At 40.5% G+C, this 25,212-nt stretch overlaps 1 protein-coding gene and 1 non-coding gene across 2 annotated transcripts in view; one reads left to right on the top strand and one right to left on the bottom strand.

Annotated features, from left to right (window-relative positions):
* The window catches only part of ChT (choline transporter), a 148,530-nt gene that overhangs the window by 42,876 nt on the left and 80,442 nt on the right, over nucleotides 1-25,212 (bottom strand). The window contains exons 8-9 of the mRNA XM_067154269.2: nucleotides 17,571-17,674; nucleotides 842-1,108 (exon numbers count right to left, since the gene is read on the bottom strand). Coding sequence (XP_067010370.1) covers nucleotides 842-1,108; nucleotides 17,571-17,674 — 371 coding nt within the window. The remainder of the gene's footprint in view (nucleotides 1-841; nucleotides 1,109-17,570; nucleotides 17,675-25,212) is intronic.
* On the top strand, nucleotides 16,612-16,684 carry TRNAS-GGA (transfer RNA serine (anticodon GGA)). The gene has a single exon. It is a non-coding gene; the product is annotated as a tRNA-Ser (tRNA).

Below are 25,212 nucleotides of genomic sequence, written 5' to 3'. Positions count from 1 at the left end.
AACCGTATATGAAGGGATGTAATCACTATTGCGTGTTTCTGTGGTGGTTGGTAGTGTAGTGTGTTGTGTGAATATGAAGAGGAAAGTGTTGGGACAAACACAAATACCCAGTCCCCGGGCTAGAAGAATTAATCAGAGACGATTAAAATCCCCGACCCGGCCGGGAATCGAACCCGGGACCCTCTGAACCGAAGGCCTCAACGCTGACCATTCAGCTAATGAGTCGGACTGCCGTGAACACCACTGTTGAATCAAATTTTCTTCAAAAATGCTCCAAAGTTACACCAAGGATTTGGGTGCATTTGTGGAATCACCTTGGGGTCATTTTAATGCAAAATTTATGAAATCGTCTTCCTATTTACCCCACAAATGTATTGGTTTTAAATTGGTGTATCATTCGAAGCAAGTATTGTGGTTCGTTAGTGATTTAAACTTTATGCCACTTTGTTGCAAAATTAGTGTATTTTCTTTGGCATTTACCCCCAAAAATAGTACAAAATTGGTATAACGTTGGTAACAACAACAACAATGACGACGACGTTAAAGTCATATTTCTCTGCTAGACACTGACACATGCTCTACCTTGATTTGTTTGTTTCACATTTTAAACGACAAAAGGTTGTATTTTTATTGGCATTTAAATTTATTTAAACTTCCAATGTTTATTTTTAACTTTTCATCCAGGTCCCTGGCCATTTTCTCTCTCAGCCACCCCCACCCCCCACCTTGACGCCAGCCCTATCTGACAGTATACGATATGTAAATTTAATGTGTGAAGCAGAATCACACCAAGCCAACACCGTGCACCCCATGCAGAAGAGTAGACGTGCTGCGAACTTACTTGGTGAACCAAGAGACGCCGACTAACGTGATCAGTGACAGGAGCATCGCCATTGTCCTGAAGGGGAACAGTTGTTTCTCTCCATCCCAGCCGGGGTAGTGGATGAGGGCACCCAGGCCTAGCAGTGGTTCACCACCCGACATCCGTACGAAGAACGCCACAATGTAGGCTGCCAGACTGCCGTACGTGTTACAGTGGTGCTTGAAGTGCACCACCATTAGGAGTTGTGGGAACAGGATCACGTACACCAGGTCGGAGCACATGGACCTGGAAAGATAGGCCACTACCGTTATCACATACACCATGGACAACGGAAGATATACCACTTTCATCCATGTCAGAGCACATGGACCTGGAAAGATAGGCCACTACCGTTATCACATACACCATGGACAACGGAAGATATACCACTGCCATTCATGTGAGAGCACATGGACATGGAAAGATAGACCACTACCGTCATCACATACACCATGGACAACGGAAGATATACCACTTTCATCCATGTCAGAGCACATTGACCTGGAAAGATAGACCACTACCGTTATCACATACACCATGGACAACGGAAGATATACCACTTTCATCCATGTCCGAGCATACGGATATGGAAAGATAGACCACTACTGTCATCACACACACCATGGAGAAGGGAAGATATACAACTTTCATCCATGTCTGAGCACATGGACATGGAAAGATAGACCACTACCGTCATCACATACACCATACCTAATAAATAAATATAAGATCTTCAAGTTTTATCTTTTTCTTCTTTTTCTCCTTTTCCGTAAATGATTAAACGCTAGTTTATACAACGAGTTCTCATCCGTATTTCTTTTATTCAAACTTGACTCAAAGTGATATTTTGAGCAAGATAAATTTATAAACTTTGTAAAACGTTCATGAATTTTCTCTTTATGGCCGAATGTATTAATTCCATGTCATTTTTTCTTTTTGCTATTTGCTTTACGTCACACCGGCACAGATAGGTCTTATGGCGACAAAAGGACAGGAAAGGCCAAGGAGTTGGAAGGAAGCGGCCGTGCCCTTAACTAAGGTACAGCCCCAGCATTTGCCTGGTGTGAAAATGGGGAAATAAGGGAAACCATCTTCAGGGCTGCCGATAGTGGGATAGTGGGATTCAAAACCACTATCTCCCGGATGCATGCCATCAGCCGCGCGCCTCTAACCGCACGGCCAACTCGCCCGGTCATGTCATTAGAAGTGTCTGTGAATTTATGATACTTTTCAACCATATAATCTCCCATTGCCGAATATCTGTTATGGTTGACCGCATTAACATGTTCTTTGTACCTTATAGCCGAACTACTTCCAGACTGTCCTATGTATTGCTACTTACATGTTTGGCATGCCAATTTGTACATTCCTGACATTAAATATACATTTATTCTCAATTTCATCTGAATTGGAAATGGTCCTATTAGTATTATCATCAGTTTTGTTCTTTTGATGTTTTTTTATGAACATTACATTTTAAGCAGTTAATAAGAATGTTTATTTCGAAAAGTTGGGACTGCAAATTTCTCTTTTTCTAAACACATACCGTTTTACATAGTTTGTTAATAGTTTGAGGAAGGCTGTTCACAACTGCTCGGTGTTGCATTTTTTTCGAGAATCATTACCTCAGATAATAGCTTCAGAAGATTGTTTTCTCCGTGTTATTCAACTGATATCTGGTAGGGACAAAAGTCTGTCATTTAGAACGCCTGGAAAGTATGCATAGTCACTTAGCGGAGTAGACGGACAAGTTGCCGACTTAACTCCTACCCATTCCAGTGTAAGGACAAAACCGACTCCAATTCTCAGACCGTAATATTAAAAAACATGGCGGCCGAAGTAGCCGGATTGCTGGTATTGGCTAACACGACAATATCACGTACATATTATATAAACGGCGGTAAATTAACATGATGAATGTAACATCATAGGGGAAATCACTTTTACACGTATGAAAACGCTTCGCCAACAAGAATCACACATATTCTACTAGAAAAGAGACCAACAAGCTGATTATTTACAAATTTCAATTCGTCAAATAACGCTTTTTCTTAGATTTTACTTCGCTGGATAGATGAAAATACATGATAAAACTGTTAAAATGATACTTCTAACATCATTTTGAAAGTTTCAAAATAAATTATGGCACGAAATTCCTCGATTTATTCGCTCTCATGAGAACTGTGAAACACAATTTGTTGCCTTAGTTTTGAAATGGTGAAGAATTTCTTAAATTCAGCACCCAACGAATAGGAAGTGCACCCGAAATAATAATGTTATTGGCTTTACGTCCCACTAACTACAATTGTTACGGTTTCAGGAGAAGTCGAAGTGCCGAAACTTAGTCCTGCAGTAGTTCTTTTACATGGCAGTAAATCTACCGACAAGAGGCTGACGTATTTGAGCACCTTCAAATAATACCGGACTGAGCCAAGATCGAAACTGCCAACTTGGGGTCAGAGGGGCAGCGCCTTAACCGTCTGAGTCACTCAGCCCAAGTACACCCGAAATTACTATGTTAACCCAATGAACGGCCCTGGTAATGTTAACATTTGGCATAACAGCACTTAGTAATGAAACGTTCAGACACTAAAGATATGACAGGTATTTACCCATTAAGGAACATGAGTGCAAAAACTCTATTGACTCAAAACATTGATAGTTAACCACATGGACGAACTTCAGTTCGGTGTAGTCTGCTTGATAACAGATAACCATAGCATGAATCGGAAGGTGTTGGTAGTGTAAAACTCTACGTTACAAACCCAGCTAATCCCTCTAAGTCACTATTTCTTCCGTGTAAGAGTATAAAGATTGCTCCAACTGTCACACTTATCAGCTTTGTTATACTCCAAGATCCAGCCAAACATTTCCGCAGGCAAAGCACAGATTATTGTAAAATGAACTTGCATTTAAATCACTCGCCACTTTGAAGCACATAGACACTGATGGAATAACACAATATCAATTATATTCTATCTAAATTAATATTTTTCGAGAAACACGAATAGTTTGGAAGTAGAGAAATGGTTTCCCTAACCTCAGACTTATTCTCAAAATGATGTATGCACGCTATAGTTTTGTCATGGACTTCAAAATAATCACGATGTATATTCCTAATCCATTTCTATCGCAATGTTCTATTCCGTAGGAAACTTAAGAATAGTTGTATGAGAGCTAGACTAAAACCTGGTCCACCTAGTGCACTCATGTTCTTTAATGGGTAAAAACACGATCAAAACACGCACATTCCCACATTACTGGGTATAATTACAAATCCTACGTGTCCACTGACTCATATAAATACACTCGAACACTTATATTCTACAAAGAAACTAACATTTATCGTCAACTTTCGTAAAATTACCCCGACTACATACGATAACAACAGACCAAAACAAACCCAGATTTCCATCAATTCCGGCTACACGATTCGCCATCTTTGAACGATCGAGAGTAGCATTAAGGTCTGAGGATTGGAGTCGGTCTTGGTAAGGACACCTGTACCGCCTGTAACATTACAATTTACCTTTACTTCGCTACGTGCATTGATACTACGTTTCTAACTTTATACTGCCTCGGAATACAACTGCTTTACTGATTCTCGTCAATTCTCCAACCTGGAGTTCTCTACGTCTTGCATACTTGTGTTCGTGAACTTTCTATACTCGCCCTACAAGAGATCAGCCCCCCGCTTCTAAATATCAGTTCAGTTCTGACAGCGGTGTGGTTCTGGAGGGTTGGTTCCTGCTTTCGGTGTGTTTATGGACCGACTTACCATCTTTGCTACGTGGTCTCTTGCTGAAGACAGCATTGGTGAGCAAAGACTTGAAATTCATATTTTGGTGTGAACATTCTTACAGGCCACCAGCCTTTTTAAAGTACGGCTTGTTATTAACATTCATTTTATCAGCTCTGTTACCCAATCATCTACGAGTGTTCATTATGCTACCTCGAAATATATAAACTTCATGAACTTTCCCAAGAAGCAAGATGGCTAACGAGCTTTTGTATTGTTTTGGTTACCTAACTGCCATTGGACATGTGAACTATTTTCCTTTACCTTATGCTATTTTCATATCCGCGGGACGACTACTTCGATTCATGTACCTTCCCTGAGTTCCCCCTTTTCGTTTCCCATTATCAGGTCCCTTATTTCAATATGGTTCACCACTTCTTGTTCCTGTTACTCGAAGTTTGTATCTGATATTTTGTGTCAAGATTTTTCTTAAAACTGGCTTTTACTGTTGCTGCCTTTCCGACAATACAAGTTGAAACTGGATTGGGAAAAGATCAATTTGGCTGCATGAGGCAATACGTGAAGCAACACTGACTTTACGTCAGATCTTAGAGGATTGAATTAAGAAGGACAAGCCCACATACATGGCGTTCGTAGATCTTGGAAAGGCATTTGATAATGTTGACTGGATCAAGCTATTTGAGATGATGAAGTTGATCGGGATCAGATACCGAGAACAAAGAATTATCTACGATCTGTAAAAAAATCAGTGATAAGAATCGAGAACTTTGAAAAAGAAGCAGCAATCTAGAAAGGAGTGAGACAAGGTTGGAGTTTGACCCCCGCCTCCTTTCCAATGTTATATTGAATGGGCGGTAAAGGAAATCAGAGAGGAATTTGGGAAGGGAATCACAATCCAAGGAGAGGAAATCAAAACTCTGATATGTGCCGATGATATTGTTATTTTATCTGAGACTGCAGAAGATCGGGGAGAAATTCCTGAATGGTATGAACCGAGTTTTGCGTAAGGGTACAAGATGAAAATAAATAAGTCTAAAACAAAAGTAATGGAGTGCAGTCGAACAAAGTCAGGTGATGCAGGAAATATTAGATTAGTAAATGATGTCTTAAAGAAAGTAGATGAATATTGTTACTTGGGTAGCAAAATAACGATGGCAGAAGTAAGGAGGACATAAAATTCAGACTAGCTCAATCGAGGAAGGCCTTTATTAAGAAAATAAATTTGCCCACTTCGAATATTGATAAAGGAATTAGAAAGATATTTTTGAAGACTTTCGTCTGGTGCTTGGCATTGTATGGAAGTGAAATATGGACGATAACTAGCTCAGAAAGAAAGAGAATAGAAGCTTTTGAAATGTGGTGTTGCAGAAGAACGCTGATGGTGAGATGGGTAGATCGAATCACAAATGAAGAGATAATGAATCGAATTGGTGAGAGGAGATCGATTTGGCTAAATTTGTTGAGAAGAAGAGATATAATGATAGGACACGTCTTAAAACACCCAGGACTTGTTCAGTTGTTTCTTAAGGGAAGTCTAGGCTGTAAGAACAGTAGAGGTAGACCAAGGTATGAATATGACAAGCAGATTAGAGCAGATGTAGGATGCAGCAGTTATGTAGAAATGAAAAGGTTAGCACAGGACAGGGCGGGTGGAGGGCTGCATCAAACCGGTCTACGGACTGATGACTCGAACAACAACAACACCTTCCCGACCATTCAAGTAATATGTGGCTGGTACACTGCACCTTGGTTAGAGATTTGTTTTATTACTGTTACTCCGTGTTGCTCTCTTAACGTGGTCCTCATAATTGAGCATTTAATTCTTGGCATAAATATGTTGAGTTGTTTGAAATATGTTTCTACTGGCATGTAGCCGCAGCTTCACCCGCGTTTATTAATTCAGCCGTTAGATATTTTAAACTATTTATTTAAAGGCAAAATAAAACATTACATTTTATTAACACACATCGTTTCTACATAGGTTAATTGGATGAAATTCAGTACTTTTATTTTCAAGAGCTGTGCCCCTGACTTCGAACGCGTTGAATTTTATTTTTGACTTATAAATCTTCCTTGTCAACGTTTGAAATAGTTTGATTTTTTTATATATCCCCGCCCCCTCTAATTGTTTTAAAAATTTTAAAGTTCCAGATAGTAATTCATATGTGTACCAATTTTGGTTGGCAAATTTCGCTGCTGAAAAATCCTTGAGCTGATGTTGCCATGGTTACGGGCTGCTCGTTTCTCTATCGGATTCCTAGAGCAGGGGTATTGTGGTGCTAATATCGCCATAAAGGTTGGTTTTAAGGCCTTAAAATGTGGTTTTCGGACCCGTGGGGCTTACCAATTTTTGTTCTTTGCGTTAAGAGGTTTAAAATGAGCTTTGGCTCGTCCCTGTACGACAAATTCGATATTTCGCCTACTATTTTTATATCTCCTACCCCCATCACCACTCCCTCCATTAATTTTTTCAAAATGTAAAGGTATCCTAAGTTATAACCTATACGATCAGCTATCTGCCAGTGAAAGTCCCATTAAAATCGGTCCAACAGTTTCGGAGATTAGCCGGAACAAACAGACAGACAAAAATGGTAAAAACTGGTTTTTAGTTATAAGTACCATATATACGTTTATATGCACTTAGTAAAATGCTGTTATTTTGACATTACAAACAAACACTTCAGTTTTATTTATTTGCATAGATTATCTTTGGTCAATAATGTACTAACCTCGGAAAAACCTCTGGTTGCCCCAAATGCTTCCATGATACGAGTTTATTCCTTTTATTATTTACGTTAGCATTGCTTTTGGTTGGTTGGTCATTAGTAGTGCCGCTCCTTAATTCTTTTTAGCTATTAAAAATGCCCAAATTAGCTTGTCTTGCAAAGAAAACATAAACTTAACATCCATGACCGCGTTTTTGTTGTACCTTTTCTCAATGCTGAGACGGAATTAAAGTGAAAAACCCCTCCTTTATCAGCCTTTTCGACTTGGTACCTCTACCTTCTAAATTAGTGAAACTGAAACTTTTGCCAAGGTATGGACTAAATTTACTTTATCAGCGTTGCAAGAAACAGGTACTACTTGTATTTGCACTTAGAAAGAACTCCTACTAATTTGGGCTTGTTTATATCCTCGGCAATTATTGGATTCTGTTCGTGGCTCTATTCGCCGCTGCACACTCTCGAAGCAGTCATTAACTTGTCAGATCTCTGGCTCTAGGCGCGATATGCGCGCGCATCTTCCCTGGCGTAGCCAGGCGATTTAAGTGTGGGTTGGTGCGATGAGTTGAGTTGCGCGCAGTCTGTGAAAGATGGAGGATCCCTTCGCTTGGGGATGGCTGAAAGCCGTGAATTTCAGTGGCGATATGGACAACGGCTAGTTGCAACCGTCTGGGCTAATGGTCCGAAACGTTTGTTTGGATTTCATTTATTTTAGCAACTGATACATCCTCCAATTTTTTTATGGATTGAATTGTGTGACTCACAAGCCTCGTCCTCGTAAGTACTACAACTGTATGGAATACCTCGACCAGACAACAGGATCGTAAGTTCTGCATGATATTATGATTATGGAGTATCTTCACATTGGGCATCTTACCTCTTCAACTGCGACTGTACTGGTTTAATGTGGATGAAATTGCGTTTGGCATTCGAAATATTTCAAAACCGTGTTTTTCGATTTCTGTAAGAACTGACTTTCGCTTGAATTTTAATAGTTACTGAAATTCTTGGAACTACGAAAAGTGGTATCGTTTCAAGTTTAGTTTTTGGATGAAGCTAATAGTTTTGATGTTTAGCTTCAGTAATTTGAATTATGTAACTATTGTGTTGTTTGGATTTTGCCTCATCTCATTTGGTAATACTTTAATTGTATGAGGCAAGGTAACCTGGTGAGGAAGTTCTCATAGGGACTTAAGTGACTGCATCTTTTTCGAGTTGCTTTCTGTGGCTTAATTTATTTATTTTTTCCTACTTATTATTGAACTTTGAGTTAACCTCTTTTTTCCTTCTTTTGTTTCTCAATAATTTGCATTGTCGTGCTCGTGTTCTGTGATTGGGTAAACCGAGTATTATGGCGTCACCGCTTCTTGTTGGTGATTATTATTGTTTGGCGGTGATTGTTTGTTTTGGCGGTGTCACCTGATATGAATTTCTTTCGGTTAATTCTTGCCTATTTTACTATGTTGTAGTGAGTCACGTGATTTTTAATTTGCCCTTCCGGTATGATGTAACGACCTTCCTTGTGAGAACTTCTCGAGCAGTGGGTTTTCAAACTGATTAAATCTACATAATTTTGAAATTGAAAAATGAGTATGATGTTTACAATTATTTAAATTGTAAACTCCATTTAAAGAGAACATCTCACAAATTATTTATGTAAGAGACCGAGGTATGTGATGTTGTGTACGGTTTGCTAATGCAGTTGTAAGTTTGACTTTAATTTTATTTTATTTTTTTTATTTTTTTTTGGTATCGGCCGATTCCTTCGTTCGTTTGGTATTATTTTCTTTAAGATGTATTTTTCTTCTGGGGATGTTCAGTGCTTTTAAAATTAATTGCATATTTTAAATAAATTTATTTTATCAGTTAAATGGTCTGGTGTTTGTTCTAGGAGTAGTTAAGCAAGTTCTAATACGGTAACCAGGTTCCACGGTTTTGTTATCATCTGCATCGTTTATGGTAAGTTCTAATTTATTTTATTTTTCCTTCTTGTTGTGCTGTTATGGTGATATGCGCTTCCACATTTGTTGTATTTATTTGCTGACAGGTCTGGGCGATTTGGGGAGATCGTGGGACTGGCTTAATGCTAGCACCTTTTTTCCACTAGTTTAACACTTTTTTTGGCTCCCTTGCCGCATTTTATTCCTAGGGGGACTAAACAAGAAAATCCGAACATTATTGTTCTGTAAAGCTTGGTTCACGGCCGACATGATGCGTCGCTCTTACAAGGAGCGCAGCGAGTGATCCAGTCGGCCGTGCTTGGTTCTGTGTAGTTCCTCAATTCGTCGCTAGAATCGTAGGCACTAATCGTGAGCTTAAGTAAGAACTTGATCACTGTTGAACCATGACGAACCATTATTCCTTGGATTTGTAGAAGAGAGAAGTTTCATTTTCTGCAATCGAAATAATAGAAAGCTTGAAGAATATTAATCCATTTTCACGGGAAAGTAGAAGTTACGCGAATTTGAGGAATTACTATCATCTCAACTGCAGTAAATAGAATAACAGCAGTTTGAAAATTGCTTTTGTGTGTGTTTATGTGAGTGCATCATGAACGATCTTCCTGACACGGGTCAGGTAATTAACGCTGCCTTACAAGCATGCTACAGCAACTCTCCATCGATGATTCCAGACTTTACTTTAAATGCTAAACTTCCTCCGAATCCACATCAATTTCTGTCGACTCAACAACCTGTCAACACCTACTCAACAGAGATGCAAGGAGCATCTGCCGCATTACTTCAAAGAGGTCAGGTACCAGTATCCACATCAGCACAACCAGCCATCAAATCAGGTAATTCTGACTCTGAATTTTTAAGTGAATTTAATCCCCAGTGCAAAAAAATGCGTCCTAGTGGAAGTGAACCCCATCCTACTGAGGAGTCTGACATGCTCCTTGATGTCACAAACAGTTCCGGTTCAACTCATACCACGAATAGTTCTAATGGTGCAGATGTGGGAGAAATAAATACTTCATCCTCATCTGTAAATCAGCCCAACACTAATCGAAGAGTTGTATATCGCAATAGCAGCGAAAATAGATACAATCCCAATGATCATGGCCCTTTCGTTGTTATCGTCGAAAGTGTAAACAAAGACGTGGGTAGTCGCCATCCAATGGCGCTTGGTAGGCTTTTATTTAACGAACAGGTCGTTTGCCGTCAAAACATCCTGGACATAAAACCCATAGGGCGAAACAGACTTCGAGTTGAAACCACTTCAGGAACAGTGGCGAATCAACTAGTGGAAACATAATTTTTTCGTAAACAAAATCTAGAAGCTTACATTCCGTCTAGTGTTATTCAAAGACAAGGTTTAATTAAAAATGTCGACCCCTCACTTAGTGGAGATGAAATATTACAGGAGAAACAAACCCCGTTACCAGTTGTTCGTGTAAAGCGCTTCACTAAGGTTGTTCGCGGGGAGAGAGGGCCTATCCCAGTTTGTCTGTTAAATTTTCGTGCACAACAACTACCAGCATATATCCACTTACTCGGAACTAGGTGCCCAGTGCAACCATTTGTGATGTCTGTGCGATTATGTGAACGATGCCTGAGATTCAGTCACTCTAGCCTGCAATGCCGAAGTGCTCAACGCTGTAGCCGTTGCTCAGGGCCTCACGATATTAGTCAGTGTTCAGATTTAATTACTCCCTGTTGTGTTCACTGCAAAGGAGCTCATCTCTCCACTGATAAATACTGCACAGAATATAAAAAGTGGATTTCTGTTCGGGAACTTATGGCATTTAACAATATCTTTCAAGTGGCTGCGCTTGATATTTATAACAACAGAGCGTACGCTAACTCAGCGTCACGCCCACCAGTTAATTATCAAAATCAGGTGGAATTTCCCCCGCTACCTAATATTTCTGCAACCTCTAACATGTCAACAGCAAGAAACTTTCCAAGACAACATGAGCCCTTGACACCAAGGGTTACAGCAGAGCCACCAATGAAGGAAGATGCCCCATGGAATATCACACAACAGAACTCTCCCCACTCAACATTTAACCAACAACTCGACCATCCACTCGCCTTTCAGCGTAAAATTTCAGTTCCTGTAAACTCGTCAAGACGTCCGGTACAACTTTTTAAATCCCATTTCCCCCCAATTTCTCAACTGGCATATATTCCTCCACATTTACCTGTTACTCCGATTACTTACAATCCCTACCCTCCCCAACCCCATCGCGTAACATCAAATCCTGCTCAAAACAACGAACAACTCATTGAGCATATATTCAATATTATTATGCTCATCGTAGGTCAGCTCCAATCTTCAGCATCCAGCAACATTCAACCAACAGCAATCCGCGACATGATTACCAATATTTTCGCCTCTGAAAATGGCCTTTAAAATCTTACAGTGGAACGGCCGGTCGGTGATCTCGAACAGAGGTGTTCTACAGCGTGAGATTCAAAGCCAAAATGCATCCATAATCGCACTACCTGGGACATGGCTACTTACCTTACTGATCCAACTATTTTCGTCTCAACCATCTGACTCTCTTCAACCCATGGCGATCAAGTATATTCTGCGACAGATTTTCCAAGCTCATAACGGCATTTAAAATTCTTCAATGGAATGCACGATCGGCTATTTCACACAAAGAGAGTCTAGATAATACACTTCACAATATAAACCCTCACGTTGTTGTCCTGTCAGAAACATGGTTCAAACCTCAAAGATATATACATTTTCGCAACTATATCATTTTAAGGGAAGACCGTGATGATGGATATGGTGGCGTTGCTATTCTGGTACACACGACATTATCTTACAGACAGCTAACTATCCAACGTAGTGTACCATCGCCATTTCAACTGATTGCAGCTAGTATACAACTACCTTCTAGAACTCTTACGATAGCATCTGGATATTGCCCACCGAGAACAGCAGTCACCTTGGATATTTGGCAAGAAATCATGTCGCAACTTCCTCCCCACAGATCATCTGTGGAGACTTCAACGCTCACTCCACAGCATGGGGTTGTCCAACCACCGATCGCTACGGCAATGATATAGTCAATATGGTCGAACATTATAATTTAGTCATCCTGAATGATCATTCCCCTACATTGGTTCCTTCACCGAATCGGCAGAAATCGGCAGTTGACCTCACTATTGCCACCCCCTTTTTATCCTTGTCCACCAACTGGTCCGTCCTTACTGATTCTGTGGGTTCCAACCACTTTCCCATTTTGATCACAATAGAGACTTCTCCTCTACCTCAGCACCAGAAAGTGTCAACAGGAAAATGGAACTGCTCTAAAGCAAATTGGCCAGTATTTACAGCCAATATGGATGAAGAGATATTACGCCTTCCACTGCAAAATCCTAGTGGTGTCAGCTACAACCTCTATATCTCCGCTATGGAGAAAGCTGCATCCGATTCAATTCCCCTGAAGAAAGTTGGATCTACACACACGGGAAAACCAGCTGTCTGGTGGACCCCAGATTGCTCTCGAGCTGTTGCACGACGACGGACAGCGCTTCGGCAATATCGGGAACAACCCACTTTTGAGAGGTACCAGCAATGTCTGCACACTACAGCTCAAGTAAGGAGATTTTTGAAAGAAAGAAAAAGACACAGTTGGAAGGAATTTTGTGCATCATTAGATAGGAATGCCAACATCTCCGACGTCTGGAACAAAATCAAAGCCCTCCGCCACAAAGATCATAGTCCACGATCCCATACGATCTCACCAGCCTCTATAGAGGGATTCTTTGACAAAATAGCTCCACCGTTTGTTGATTCTCAACCCCTTCAGTTCAACACGAACCTGAGTACTCATTTCTTATGCTCTCCCTTCACATTGGCTGAGCTGCAAAATGCAATAAAATAGTCCTCAAGTACTGCACCAGGTTTTGATAATATTTGTTACCCGATGCTGGCCCATTTATCAATCCATGCTCTACAGTGGCTGCTTCGGATCATAAACGAAATATGGTCTCAAGGAGAATTTCCAATATCCTGGCTAACACAGATTGTGATACCATTTTCAAATTCGGAAAGGAACCAGAGGATCCGATCGCTTACCGTCCTATCGCCTTGTCTTCATGAATACTGAAAACCCTCGAGCGTATGATTAAACTTCGACTCGAATGGTGACTAGAATTTCACAATCTTCTACCACGAACTCAGAATGGTTTTCGAAAAGGAAGACGTACCTATGATAGTCATGCACTGCTCACTACGGACATATATAAGACATTTGCTACGAACAGTTATATGCTTGCCCTTTTTCTGGATATTTCTGCTGCATACGACAATGTAGATATCTCAAGATTATTATCTAAATTGATGGACCTCGGCCTTCCTCATCCGCTCATCAAGGGCTTTTACAATCTTCTACACACCAGGTGGATATATGTACGTTATCATGACAAACTACTTGGCCCACGGAAAGTCTCACAAGGTCTGCCTCAAGGTGCTGTGCTTAGTCCCCTGCTCTACACCATTTACACCAGTGATCTAGAGACCATATTTTCACCCAGGATTAAAATATTACAATATGCTGACGATGTGTGTGTGTATATACTAGTGCAAGCTCTCTCCAGACTGTAGAATTCCACATTGCTTTAGCTGTATATCAATTAGACCATTGGTTCCTTGAAAATAATTTATCCCCATCGCCTTCTAAATCTCAAGTAGTGATAATTACGCAAAAACACCTGAGAGTCCTACCCTTAAACTTGGGACCATACAACATCAGAGTCAAACCTCAGGCAAGGTTTTTAGGTCTCACATATGACTCGACTGACATGGTCGCCACATATATCTGAGCTTACACCAAAACTGGAAAGATCTATGAATATTCTTCGTGCTCTCACCCGAACATGGTGGGGGGCTGATCCCTGTGTTCTCCTTCTCCTATATCGCAGTTTGATCCGATCCAAAATGGATTATGGGAGTATGTTTTATCATAACGGAAGCAAAATCGCACCGGGCGAGTTGGCCGTGCGCGTAGAGGCGCGCGGCTGTGAGCTTGCATCCGGGAGATAGTAGGTTCGAATCCCACTATCGGCAGCCCTGAAGACGGTTTTCCGTGGTTTCCCATTTTCACACCAGGCAAATGCTGGGGCTGTACCTTAATTAAGGCCACGGCCGCTTCCTTCCAACTCCTAGGCGTTTCCTATCCCATCGTCGCCATAAGACCTATCTGTGTCGGTGCGACGTAAAGCCCCTAGCAAAAAAAAAAGAAGCAAAATCGCTTTGCGCAAGCTGGACAGAATACAATATAGCTGTGTCAGAACCTGCATTGGAGCAATGGCTTCGACCCCAACAAATGCGTTGTTACTAGAGTGCGTCGAACCTCCTCTTGCTGTACGTCGACAATATTTAGCAGACAAATTTGTATTATCCAGGATGTACAACAATGAACCACCAATCTGCAGCTGTCTGGCTGATTTAGAAACAGTTATGAGAGAGCACGGACACCGAAAATGGATGAAAAATATATGCCTTCTGAACAGTCTTCAGTTTCTACGCCCCATATTTCCATCGTCAACACCCCACAAGTCTTGCCCTGCTTTTGAGATTCCGTACTCCTACTAATTGTTTTCTGTTCCAATACATCTTTTTACAACAGACTTACTTCCTCTAACCAGAGTTCAGTCTTACTTTGTGGAATATACTCAATGACAGTGGCCCAATGCTCTTCAAATCTTCACTGATGGCTCAAAAATACCCTTACCACCTGCAGAGGGATGCGCTTTTTACTGTCCCGCAACTGAAGAATCTCGTTTATTCACTTTAGCAAATGACTGGACTATTTTTACAGCAGAAGCCGTCGCTGTTTCCGAAGCTCTAGCATACAGTTTAAGAGTTAAACCTTCTGCAGTTCTTATAATTACTGACTCTCTCAGTGTCTTGAAGACTTTACAGTCACCTGCTACATACAAACTAACGGTTCATCAAATTCAGATCATTCAGAGAATTCGACAACTTACTCGTCTCAATATTGCTGTGCACTTTCTTTGGATACCTAGTCATAAAGATATCAAACACAACGAGTATGTTGACCGGCTCGCTAGAGCAGCAACGCATTTGGGCGAACGGCTAGATTCACCAGTGTCTATTCGAGACTACGTGCCACGTATCAAGCAGCGTTCCTGGACGCAAATTGAAGAAGAATGGTATATTACAAAAGGGCAACGGGGAAAACAATACGCTGCAGTCCAACCATACCCTCCTCACTCACCTTGGTTCTCCAAATGGAATGCTTGTCGCCGATACATCACTTCTCTTATTCGCATGAGGTTCAACCACGGCAGTTTTGCAAATCATCTCTATCGGATAGGAGTCCTAAACTCGCCCTACTGTTCCTGTGACCGCCAAGCAATCGCTGACCTCAACCACATCTTCTTCTCGTGCCATCTTTATAATGCACAGCAGGAAAAATTTATAACAACTTTACTTTCATTGAACTTCCAACTACCACTCAACATCCAGTGAATTTTATCATCCCAACAACCAGAAGCGTATAATGCAATCGCCATATTCTTAAAAGACACCGATTTAAGATTATAAAGTTTGACGTGATACTACTTCACAAAAACTACGTAATCATACTACAGTTGCAGTGTCCCAATTTGTTCTTTTGTTTTTTTTCTCTTCGTATGTGTGTGCGCGCATTCTGTACGAGCTCGGAACGTAATACCAGTATAATACTATGGAAGATTCATAGGTGTATATGTATTCTCATTGTATATTTAATGTATATGCTTTGTTATGTAATGTATTTCTAGCTGGCTGTTTGGTCTGGCACCTAAAGCCAATAAATTAATATTAATATTAAAAAATTAAACCATGACGAACAGAATACATAGTGACATCACTCACCGAGTTCAAGCGCTCTCCCGCAGAGCGGCGCGAGTGGAGCCAATCACCAACGCTACACGGTCAGCTGTTTTAGTGAGGCTACATTGATACGCAAATAACCAGATACAACACCCAATTGTGTAGACTTATGAATAATAATGTCGGAGAGTTGTACATTATATCCTCAGTTCCCACGAACTATTATATTTGGACCTTCACAAGAGAACACACGAGATAAAATGGAACATTACGAAAAGCGAAAGCAATATTGTGCTTTACATACTAAAGAAAGACTTTTTAAACAAAGCACATAAACCGAAAGCGACTTTCAACCTATTAGGTCGTGTTACGTACATTTAGTACGTGTTGAAGAGATGTTAAGTACAGAACAAAAATGGCCAACCAGACACCAGTGGGATCCGAACCCACAACCTCCCGATTTCGCCACCATAGCTCAATTGGTAGAGCAACCGACGGGAAATCGGGAGGTTGTGGGTTCGGATCCCACTGGTGTCTGGTTGGCCATTTTTGTTCTGTAGTTAACATCACTTCAACACGTACTAAATGTACGTAACACGACCTAATAGGTTGAAAGTCGCTTTCGATTACAATGTGGTCGTGAAAATTCAATATCCAAAGCACATAAACATTCCGTGTTCTTAATCTGCTCCTGTAGGAAATTAATCCTAGAGTTGACTGAGGAAAGAGACATTTAGCTCTCATTAAATTACGAGTAGCTTTCTTTAGTCGTCTTTTCAGAGACACCGTTGGCTATTGGGCATCGGTAAGAGATTTAGACTGGCCGCGAACTTGACTAAAACTGGGCTGACCATGAACTTTACCATTCACTCTCGCCATCACCGCTTCACTCACATCCTTATCCTCTTCATTCCTTTTCCTACTGGGTGCCTTTCGCGATTTTACATCAGTGGATAGGTATTTCGGTAAATTTGAAAACAATGTGAGGCATCGCTCCCGGTTTTAATTTCCACCTTACACGAGGAGTTCAACGTTTTTACCTTCACAACGAAACATTCCGCCTTCGTAAGTTAATTTAATCTGCCGAAAAATTGCGGGTTATATATTCTGCTCTTGCTTGATAATTCCTTAGTTATTTGTATGAATATTTATGTTTTAAATTTGCACCTATTTGCACCTTTTTCGACTATACTAAACACTTTTTGCACCCTTTTAAGCAAAATCTTTCACCTAATTCCCAGTTCTATACATTAGTTTTTTCTAGATGTTCACGAGTATTATTTTTTTTTTTTACTCGCTTGAGCTAAAGTCCGCTAACCACAGTCTATTGAACATCTCATACACAACCTAACGCGCAAAACTCCACAAAGAAAGCGTACTGCATAGGATTATCAGGTATATCACGTGCTGTGAGAGGACTTACCACAGGCCGTATATGGAGGGTATGGTGAGCGCCATAACTGTGGACAACACTCCCACGATGAGGATCGAGACACGCATCACCCAGATTATCTCCATCTCGGACGCCTGCGACAGACACACAAATTACGTCAAGGTAGGTATTTTATATTACTTCGTTTAGATATTTTACAATGAACGGGAGAAGAGAGGGAAATGCTGAAATGTGCATACCAACAACAGATGATTACTGGCTAACGAAAGTGAAAGAGATGCTCCACAGAATAGGAATGGTATGCTAGTGGGGTGAAGAGATTCAGAATAAAGATAAGGAATTCAGTAAGAAAGTGATGGTTAGCATGATTGATATTGAGAAACAGACGATTATGGCAGAATGTGGAACTCTACCGCGTACGGTGAGCCATCTGGTGTCAAACGAACGAACCACTTACACTTCTATTATTAACGTCTAAATTCAAACCTTCATTATTGTAGAAGTCTTCCTCGTGAGCAATCGAGATCAAAGTCGTCTTTTCTTGACACGATATAAACTTAAAATCCCATAGAATGTCTACAAGTACGGGCCGTGAAAGCACCAATATTAACATGAAAATGACACTGCTGGAATTGTGTAAAACTATCAAAAATATTGCAATAAGGAGAGAAAGGCTTCCTAACAAAGACGTGAGTGGAATGGTGCGGTGGCTAATAGGAATTTATAAACATAAGGGTCAGGGAGAGAGAAATAACGAAAATCGGTATCTACTCTGAGGAGAACAAATGGAAGAAGCGCATGTTTGTAGGGCACTGAGAGCTAAATATCCGGGTAGTGAATATAAAACAAAAATAGAAAGAAAGCGAATTCTATACAACTGTTAAACTATTAAATAAACATTGGATTGCACCTGGGAGAATAGCAACATTTTTGTATTTTAAGAAGTATATTGAAAAAGGAAATTTAAAAAACAAAACAAATGCGAACGGGGAAAATGAGGAATGAGGATGAGAGGCATGCCCTGCCCTAGAATAATGAATATAATTACTAGTAGATGATGTAAAAACTATATATATGAGACATACCATAGGAAGGGCTGGATTATCCTTGTGATCTAGTAGACAAAGGTTCAGGTTTACCTACGGGGCACGCTAGAAGGACATGATAATACGTTATTTTCGTATGTAATGGCTACAACGCCCCCTCCCTCCTCCCCTGCACCATCACCTCTCCCACCGACTTCAATCCCTAAATTCAAAATTATGTTTCATAATATGTTATTACTTATAAATATGTACATTGCAAAATAATACATTTGATTGCAGATTTCGTGGTCGTATTTTGCCAATGCCGCAAAAATACTTAGTAGCCATGTCAGTTATGTTAGGTTCGTAACTTTTTGTCTTCAGTAACATACGATAAGCACTTAGATCTGAACCAAGGTAATATTGTTGACTTCACAATGTCCATTGTAGAAAACAGCTGCTCGAAGGCGTATGGGTAATTAACGCTATAGCTAGTTTCTTCATGGCTGAAAACATTTGTTGGAGGCTGTTCCACTGTTCGAGTATTAAGTTCTCCCACTTCTGGAGGGAGTATTCACCATGAACAACACATTCGACTTTCACAAATGTACGAATTTGTTCATCGATGTACTGCTTTCTTGAAATTCAGTCAACTCCATTGCTAAACTGTGAACATGTAACCACTCAAAGAAATTGACCTCAACATCACTCATTTGTGCGACAGGAGGTTTCGAAATAAAGTTCGATAGTTTTTCCAAATCTCGAAATTGGGATAATCTCTTCGCAACTATTTGTCTTACAAAATTCAAAACAATAAATTCACTAAGAATAATTACGCGATGTTGGCAACCACTCACAAGCGAAACTTCACTAATTGACTGATGTGGGTGAGCGAATGGCTGGCCGGCCGCATCTGACATTTATTTCACATGGCTGTAGTAAAAGGCGTGCATAAAAACGTTCATAAGTTCATGTGGTGTGCCACCGAAATCATGGCATAAATTCGCCATCCCTGGTCTAGACGATGTGAATGGTGTGATCCTGCTTTCTGCCATCACCATTCGCGGTAAATAGAAGGCGTTACGGTTTGTTGACGCTCGTTTTTCTCGCTATTGCTCCCCCTCGCAAGTAATTCAAAGCAGTTTTCAGAAGGCAGTGATGAGTTCGACAGTCACTTGTCTTTAATTTACCCAGAAGGCAGCGACAATTTCGACTGTCACGTGTTTCTAATGTATCAAGTTGTTTAAAATTTGTCTGGAAGAGTCACCTGTGCTTTCATTTCTAGTACGAATATTATTTAATTATTTTACATTTGTATAGAAAAAAGTTGTATAACATCTTTCCCTTGTCAGAATCATTGTAGTTATTTTAATCACAATTTCTAATACAGCCCCTTATTTGTAAGATTAATTAATTTTGTTTCGTTAGTTTAGGTTATCAGTACAAGCCGATATGGAAAAGGAACGGCGAACTAGAGCGCCAAATCGTACTGCATATGAACTCATTGTAGACATGATATGGCCGGGCGAGTTGGCCGTGCCCGTAGAGGCGCGCGGCTGTGAGCTTGCATCCGGGAGATAGTAGGTTCGAATCCCACTATCGGCAGCCCTGAAAATGGTTTTCCGTGGTTTCCCATTTTCACACCAGGCAAATGCTGGGGCTGTACCTTAATTAAGGCCACGGCCGCTTCCTTCCAACTCCTAAGCCTTTCCTATCCCATCGTCGCCATAAGACCTATCTGTGTCGGTGCGACGTAAAGCCCATAGCAAAAAAAAATACATGATATGGGGTTTTAGACTTATGAAGTATCAGGAAAACAAGGTGAAACTCTTTACGTTTTGCAGAGAACTTTGCCTCGCGTCTTCAAAGGAAAATGTTGACTGTTCACGAGTAAGTCTTATACAATAGTGAAGGTTTGAATTTAAGAATATTCTACCGTTTGAGGATTGTCCATCTCCAGGTATGGTGGCACAGCGCTCCTAGTGGGGCTCATTCCAAGCTACGTGTTGTATGTGTTAGTGCCATACTTGCATAACGTGCGTACACAGCCCCCCCCCCTCCCATTTCACCGTCTCACATCATCATCATCCTCTGGTTTTCTCCGCGTACTTTCCTTCCATTCTTCAGCTCTGTTCTATTCTGTCCTGGTGTCTTCCGTTGCATTTTATTTTATTAGTTTCTATTTATTTCTTCTACCACATTCATCCCTGATTCGTCTGATATCCTCTCTGTTACTTCTCACGCACACGCAGTGTTATAGAACATCTTAATTGGAGCTTAATGTTTTCGTCAGCTCCCGCTTGGAACGCTGTGGCAGCATACAGTGAGTCATCTGGTGACGAACGAGCGTACCACTTCATCTCCAACGGTAAAGCATTCTTAAATTCAAACCCTCATTCTTGTAGAAGTCTTTCCCGTGAACAGTCGAGATTTTCTTCTGAAGACACGGAACAAACCTCTCTGCGAAACGTAAAGAGTATCACCTTGCTTTTTTGACGCGGCATTAGCCCCAAAACCTATATCATGTCTACAAGTAAGTTAATATTGGAATGCTTGTTGATTGGCGAAACACGGTTACTGTATTGGTTGTGTCTTGATTACGAACAGTCCAGATTGCGAACAACTAAATATACCCTGTCCAGATTGCGAACAACTAAATATACCCTGTCCAGATTGCGAACAACTAAATATACCCTGTCGAGATTGCGAACAGGAGATTAGTGCTGACGTGAGATACATAAAACAGATACAATTTTCAAAACAGCCTCATATGAAACTTTTTTTCTCGTAGTACCAGCATTAACTGGTACATTGGGATTTTTTAGATACCCTAACCATATTTTTTAAAAAAAATTTCTTATTGAAAATGTTTAATAATTTAGTATGAGGTAATCTTAGAAGACTGCCTTTTTTTATTGTATAACATAACTAGAGGGGTAGCTGTTTACGGTGGATTAGTAAAAGTTTTATTATTAACATAGTGTTGTTATTATTATTATTGCTATTTTCTTTTTTTTGCTAGTGGTTTTACGTCGCACCGAGACAGATAGGTCTTACGGCAACGATGGGATAGGAAAGGCCTAGGAGTTGGAAGGAAGCGGCCGTGGCCTTAATTAAGGTACAGCCCGAGAATTTGCCTGCTGTGAAAATGGGAAACCACGAAAACCATCTTCAGGGATGCAGACAGTGGGATTCGAACCCACTATCTCCCGGATGCAAGCTCACAGCCGCGCGCCCCTAACCGCACGGCTAACTCGCCCGGTATTATTATTATTATTATTATTATTATTATTATTATGCCAATGAAAGAAGTGAGTGGTTGTATCGACAAGGCATTAGCCTTTAGCATATTGATTATATTATATTATTATTATTATTCTTTTGGTTTCAGCCTTCTATGGGCTACGATTACGCAACTTCCGTTGCTTTCTCAAGTTCTTTCTCCTTCCTCAGTATTCCTTCATCCGTTGGCTTTCTCGTGCTCGTTCCTCTGCCGAGAGTACTCTATTCTTCCTCGTTTTCTCATCAGCTAGGTCCTTCACCTCCGCAACTCTTTGCCTGAAGATTTTTCTGTTTGTTATATCTTCTGCCTTGATCCCACACTTTTCTGAATCTCGCTGGACTTCTTTTAACCATGGGACTTGTGCCTTCCTGCTCTCCTGGAAGCTGAGGATCTTGTTGGCGTGTCTCTCTGATCCCATCCTTTTAATACGTCCGTAGAACGTCAATCTCCCCTTTTTTTTATTGTGGTGGTGATGTTTTCAAATTGTTGGTATAGTTCTTGGTTTGGTCTTATGCGAAACGTAAACTTGTCTGATGATCTTCTGGGTCCAAGAATCTTTCTAAGGAACCTCCTTTCTTTCTTTTCCAAATCTGAGAATCCCTTCATGGCTATTGTCTCTGCTGCGTATAAATATTCAGGTTTGACTATCGTGCTGTAGTGCTTGAATTTGGCCTGGTAGGAGAGTGACTTAGATTTGTAGGTGTTCTGACATAATCTAAATGCAGTTTCCATCTTTCTTGCACGTTCTTGAATTGCTGCTTTCTCATTCATGTTTGGAGTGAAAATCTCTCCTAGGTACTTGAATTTTGTAGCTCTTTTGATGTCACCGAACTTCGTCCTCATTGTCCAGGTTGGGTAAGTGGTGTTTATGTCCATGTACTCCGTCTTCTCAAAAGATATTTGCAATCTTGTTTTTTCTGCTGTTTCTCTGAGGACTTCAATCTGCTTACTTGCAATTTGCAAATTCTCTGAAAAAAAGACTGTATCATCTGCAAATGCGAGGCATTGAAACCTAAGCCCAGTTCTCTTATGACCTAATCTAATTCCATTTGGAAAGTTGAACTTGCTCATTTCTTTTCGCCATTCCCTGATAATTTTCTCTAAAACACATTGAACAAAATTGGAGAGAGGCCATCTCCTTGTCTCAAACCTGTTTTGATTTCAAAGGGCTCTGACATTTCCTCTAAAAACTTTACCTGCGATCGTACGTTTTTTTAGTGTTTGATGAATCAGGGTTGTTGTCTTATTGTCTATTCCACATTCCTTAAGCACTTCCATTAGTGTGTCCCGGTCTATGGAGTCGTATGTTTTTTTGAAATCCACGAATGTCATTATCACTTTCTTATCTGCAGCTAATGTCTTAGTTTTGAATATGCTCTTGATGGTAAAAATCTGTTATGCACATGACCGCCCCTTTCGAAAGCCTACGTTTGAGTGTTATAGAAGTATCTTGTAGGCTACTGGCAAAAGTGATATCCCTCTATAATTATTGACATTCGTTTTGTCTCCTTCCTTGTGGAGGGGGTCGATGATAGCCTCCCTCCATTCTTCTGGGATCTCTCCTGTGGAATAGATCTGTTGAAAGAGTGTTTCAAGTTGTTCCAGAAAGTTATCCCCTGCAATTTCAGAAGTTCAGCAACAATTGAGTCCTTGCCAGATGCTTTGTTATTTTTCAAGCTCTTGATGATTTCCTTTATTTCGTTCTTATCTGGCGGGGTTGATTCATGCAGTGTGCTTTCTGGTTTCTGGAACATCAGTTTTTCTTGAGGTGGATCACAGTTGAAATATTTAGCCAGGTGTTCACAGTTCTGTTTTTGAAACAAATGTTGGGTGACGAGTAACCTCGAAGTTTTGTCTTAAACATCTGATAAGAAGTTCCTGGTATAGTTTTTCTTGAAATTATCTTCTATCTCTCTCAGTTGGTCTCTTTCAAACCTTCTTTTGGCATTCTTGAACACCTTTGCTGTCATTTCCCTTTGGATCTTAAATTCTTCGAAGTTCTGTTTGTTGGAGTTCCACTTGTTCCAAGCTTCTGATCGTCTTCGTAGAGCATCTTCACACTCATCCTTCCACCATGGATGTTTCTTCTTAGCAAGAAAAATTGTTTGTTTCGCTGCTTCCTGAATCTTTCGAGCCATTTTGTCCCACTCATAGGACTCCAACGTGCCGAGTTCTTTCTGATACTTCACTACTATTTCTTCGCTGATTTTGAGTTCTTCAGTTCTGTACTTCTGTATTCTGAGGGGTTTCTTTCTACTGTTTCAAGGTGTGGGCTTCACTTTTATCCTTGTTAGATAATGGTCGGAATCAACATTAGCACCTTTCTGCACTCTGACATTCCTTATTTCCTTCGGGCTGGTGGTCACTACGTGCTCAATTTGGAATTCTCCTAACATGGAGTTGGGTGATCGCCATGTCATCATCCGCTTGGGAGCTCTCTTGAATTGAGTGGACATTATTTTCATGCCAAATGATTCACAAACATCTATCAGTCTTTTCCCATTTCTGTTTGTCCTTTTGTGAGCCATGTATGTTGCAACGATGTTTCGAAATTTTCTCTCTTTTCCAATCTGAGCATTAAAATCTCCCATCAAGATCTTGAATGTTTTTCTGGGGTTCTGAACAGTTCTTCTTCAAGTTGTGACCAAAATTCTTCTACTTTCTCTGGATGAGCATTGAAGCATTGAAGATGGAGTACAATTTGTTATCACTTTTGAGAGTTAGTACAGACAGTATGGGAGATGGAGATCTGAAGTCTACTATAGATTATGTTATAGAGTTGTGAATAAAGAAGGCTGTCTCGAGTATTAAAACTGGGTTATTGGTTTTCTCTGACTTCTTAACTTTGATAGCTGGCCGTCCTTTCAGTACTCTGTAGTTTCCAACAGCCGACACTTCATCTGAAATAAATCTTGTTTCTTGGATCGCTAGAACTTTGATCTTATATTCATCGAGTACTTTGATCAGTTCCTTTTGTTTACCAACTTTCAAAAGGGTGTTCACATTGAGTGTGCCAAAGAAATGCTTCTCTTTCGTTCTGAGTTTTCGGGGTGATGGATCCTCCGACTGATCCAAACATGATAGTGTAGGGCCCCCCAAATGCTTTGCCCTACTTGAACCAGAACTCTGGCCCCGGATTAAACCGGCTGGGGTACTAGATTCCGTACGTTTTGTCATCATGTTAGTTGCGCAGTTTCAGGTTTGGGGGATAGGGTAGAACCCCACCTAAAGATAAAGCCAAGTTGGTAAGACCTGGAATTATAGAACAGCCGTCCCTAACATGGAATCCGACGCTGACCAGGAAGCCTCCCGATTCGGGAACAGTTGCGCCTGGGTTTTAAGCCGCTTTTCTTTTCGGGGTGTG

This window comes from Anabrus simplex, chromosome 10, assembly GCF_040414725.1.
Source record: "Anabrus simplex isolate iqAnaSimp1 chromosome 10, ASM4041472v1, whole genome shotgun sequence".
Lineage (NCBI taxonomy): Eukaryota > Metazoa > Arthropoda > Insecta > Orthoptera > Tettigoniidae > Anabrus > Anabrus simplex.
This window is presented reverse-complemented; position numbering and strand designations above follow the sequence as displayed.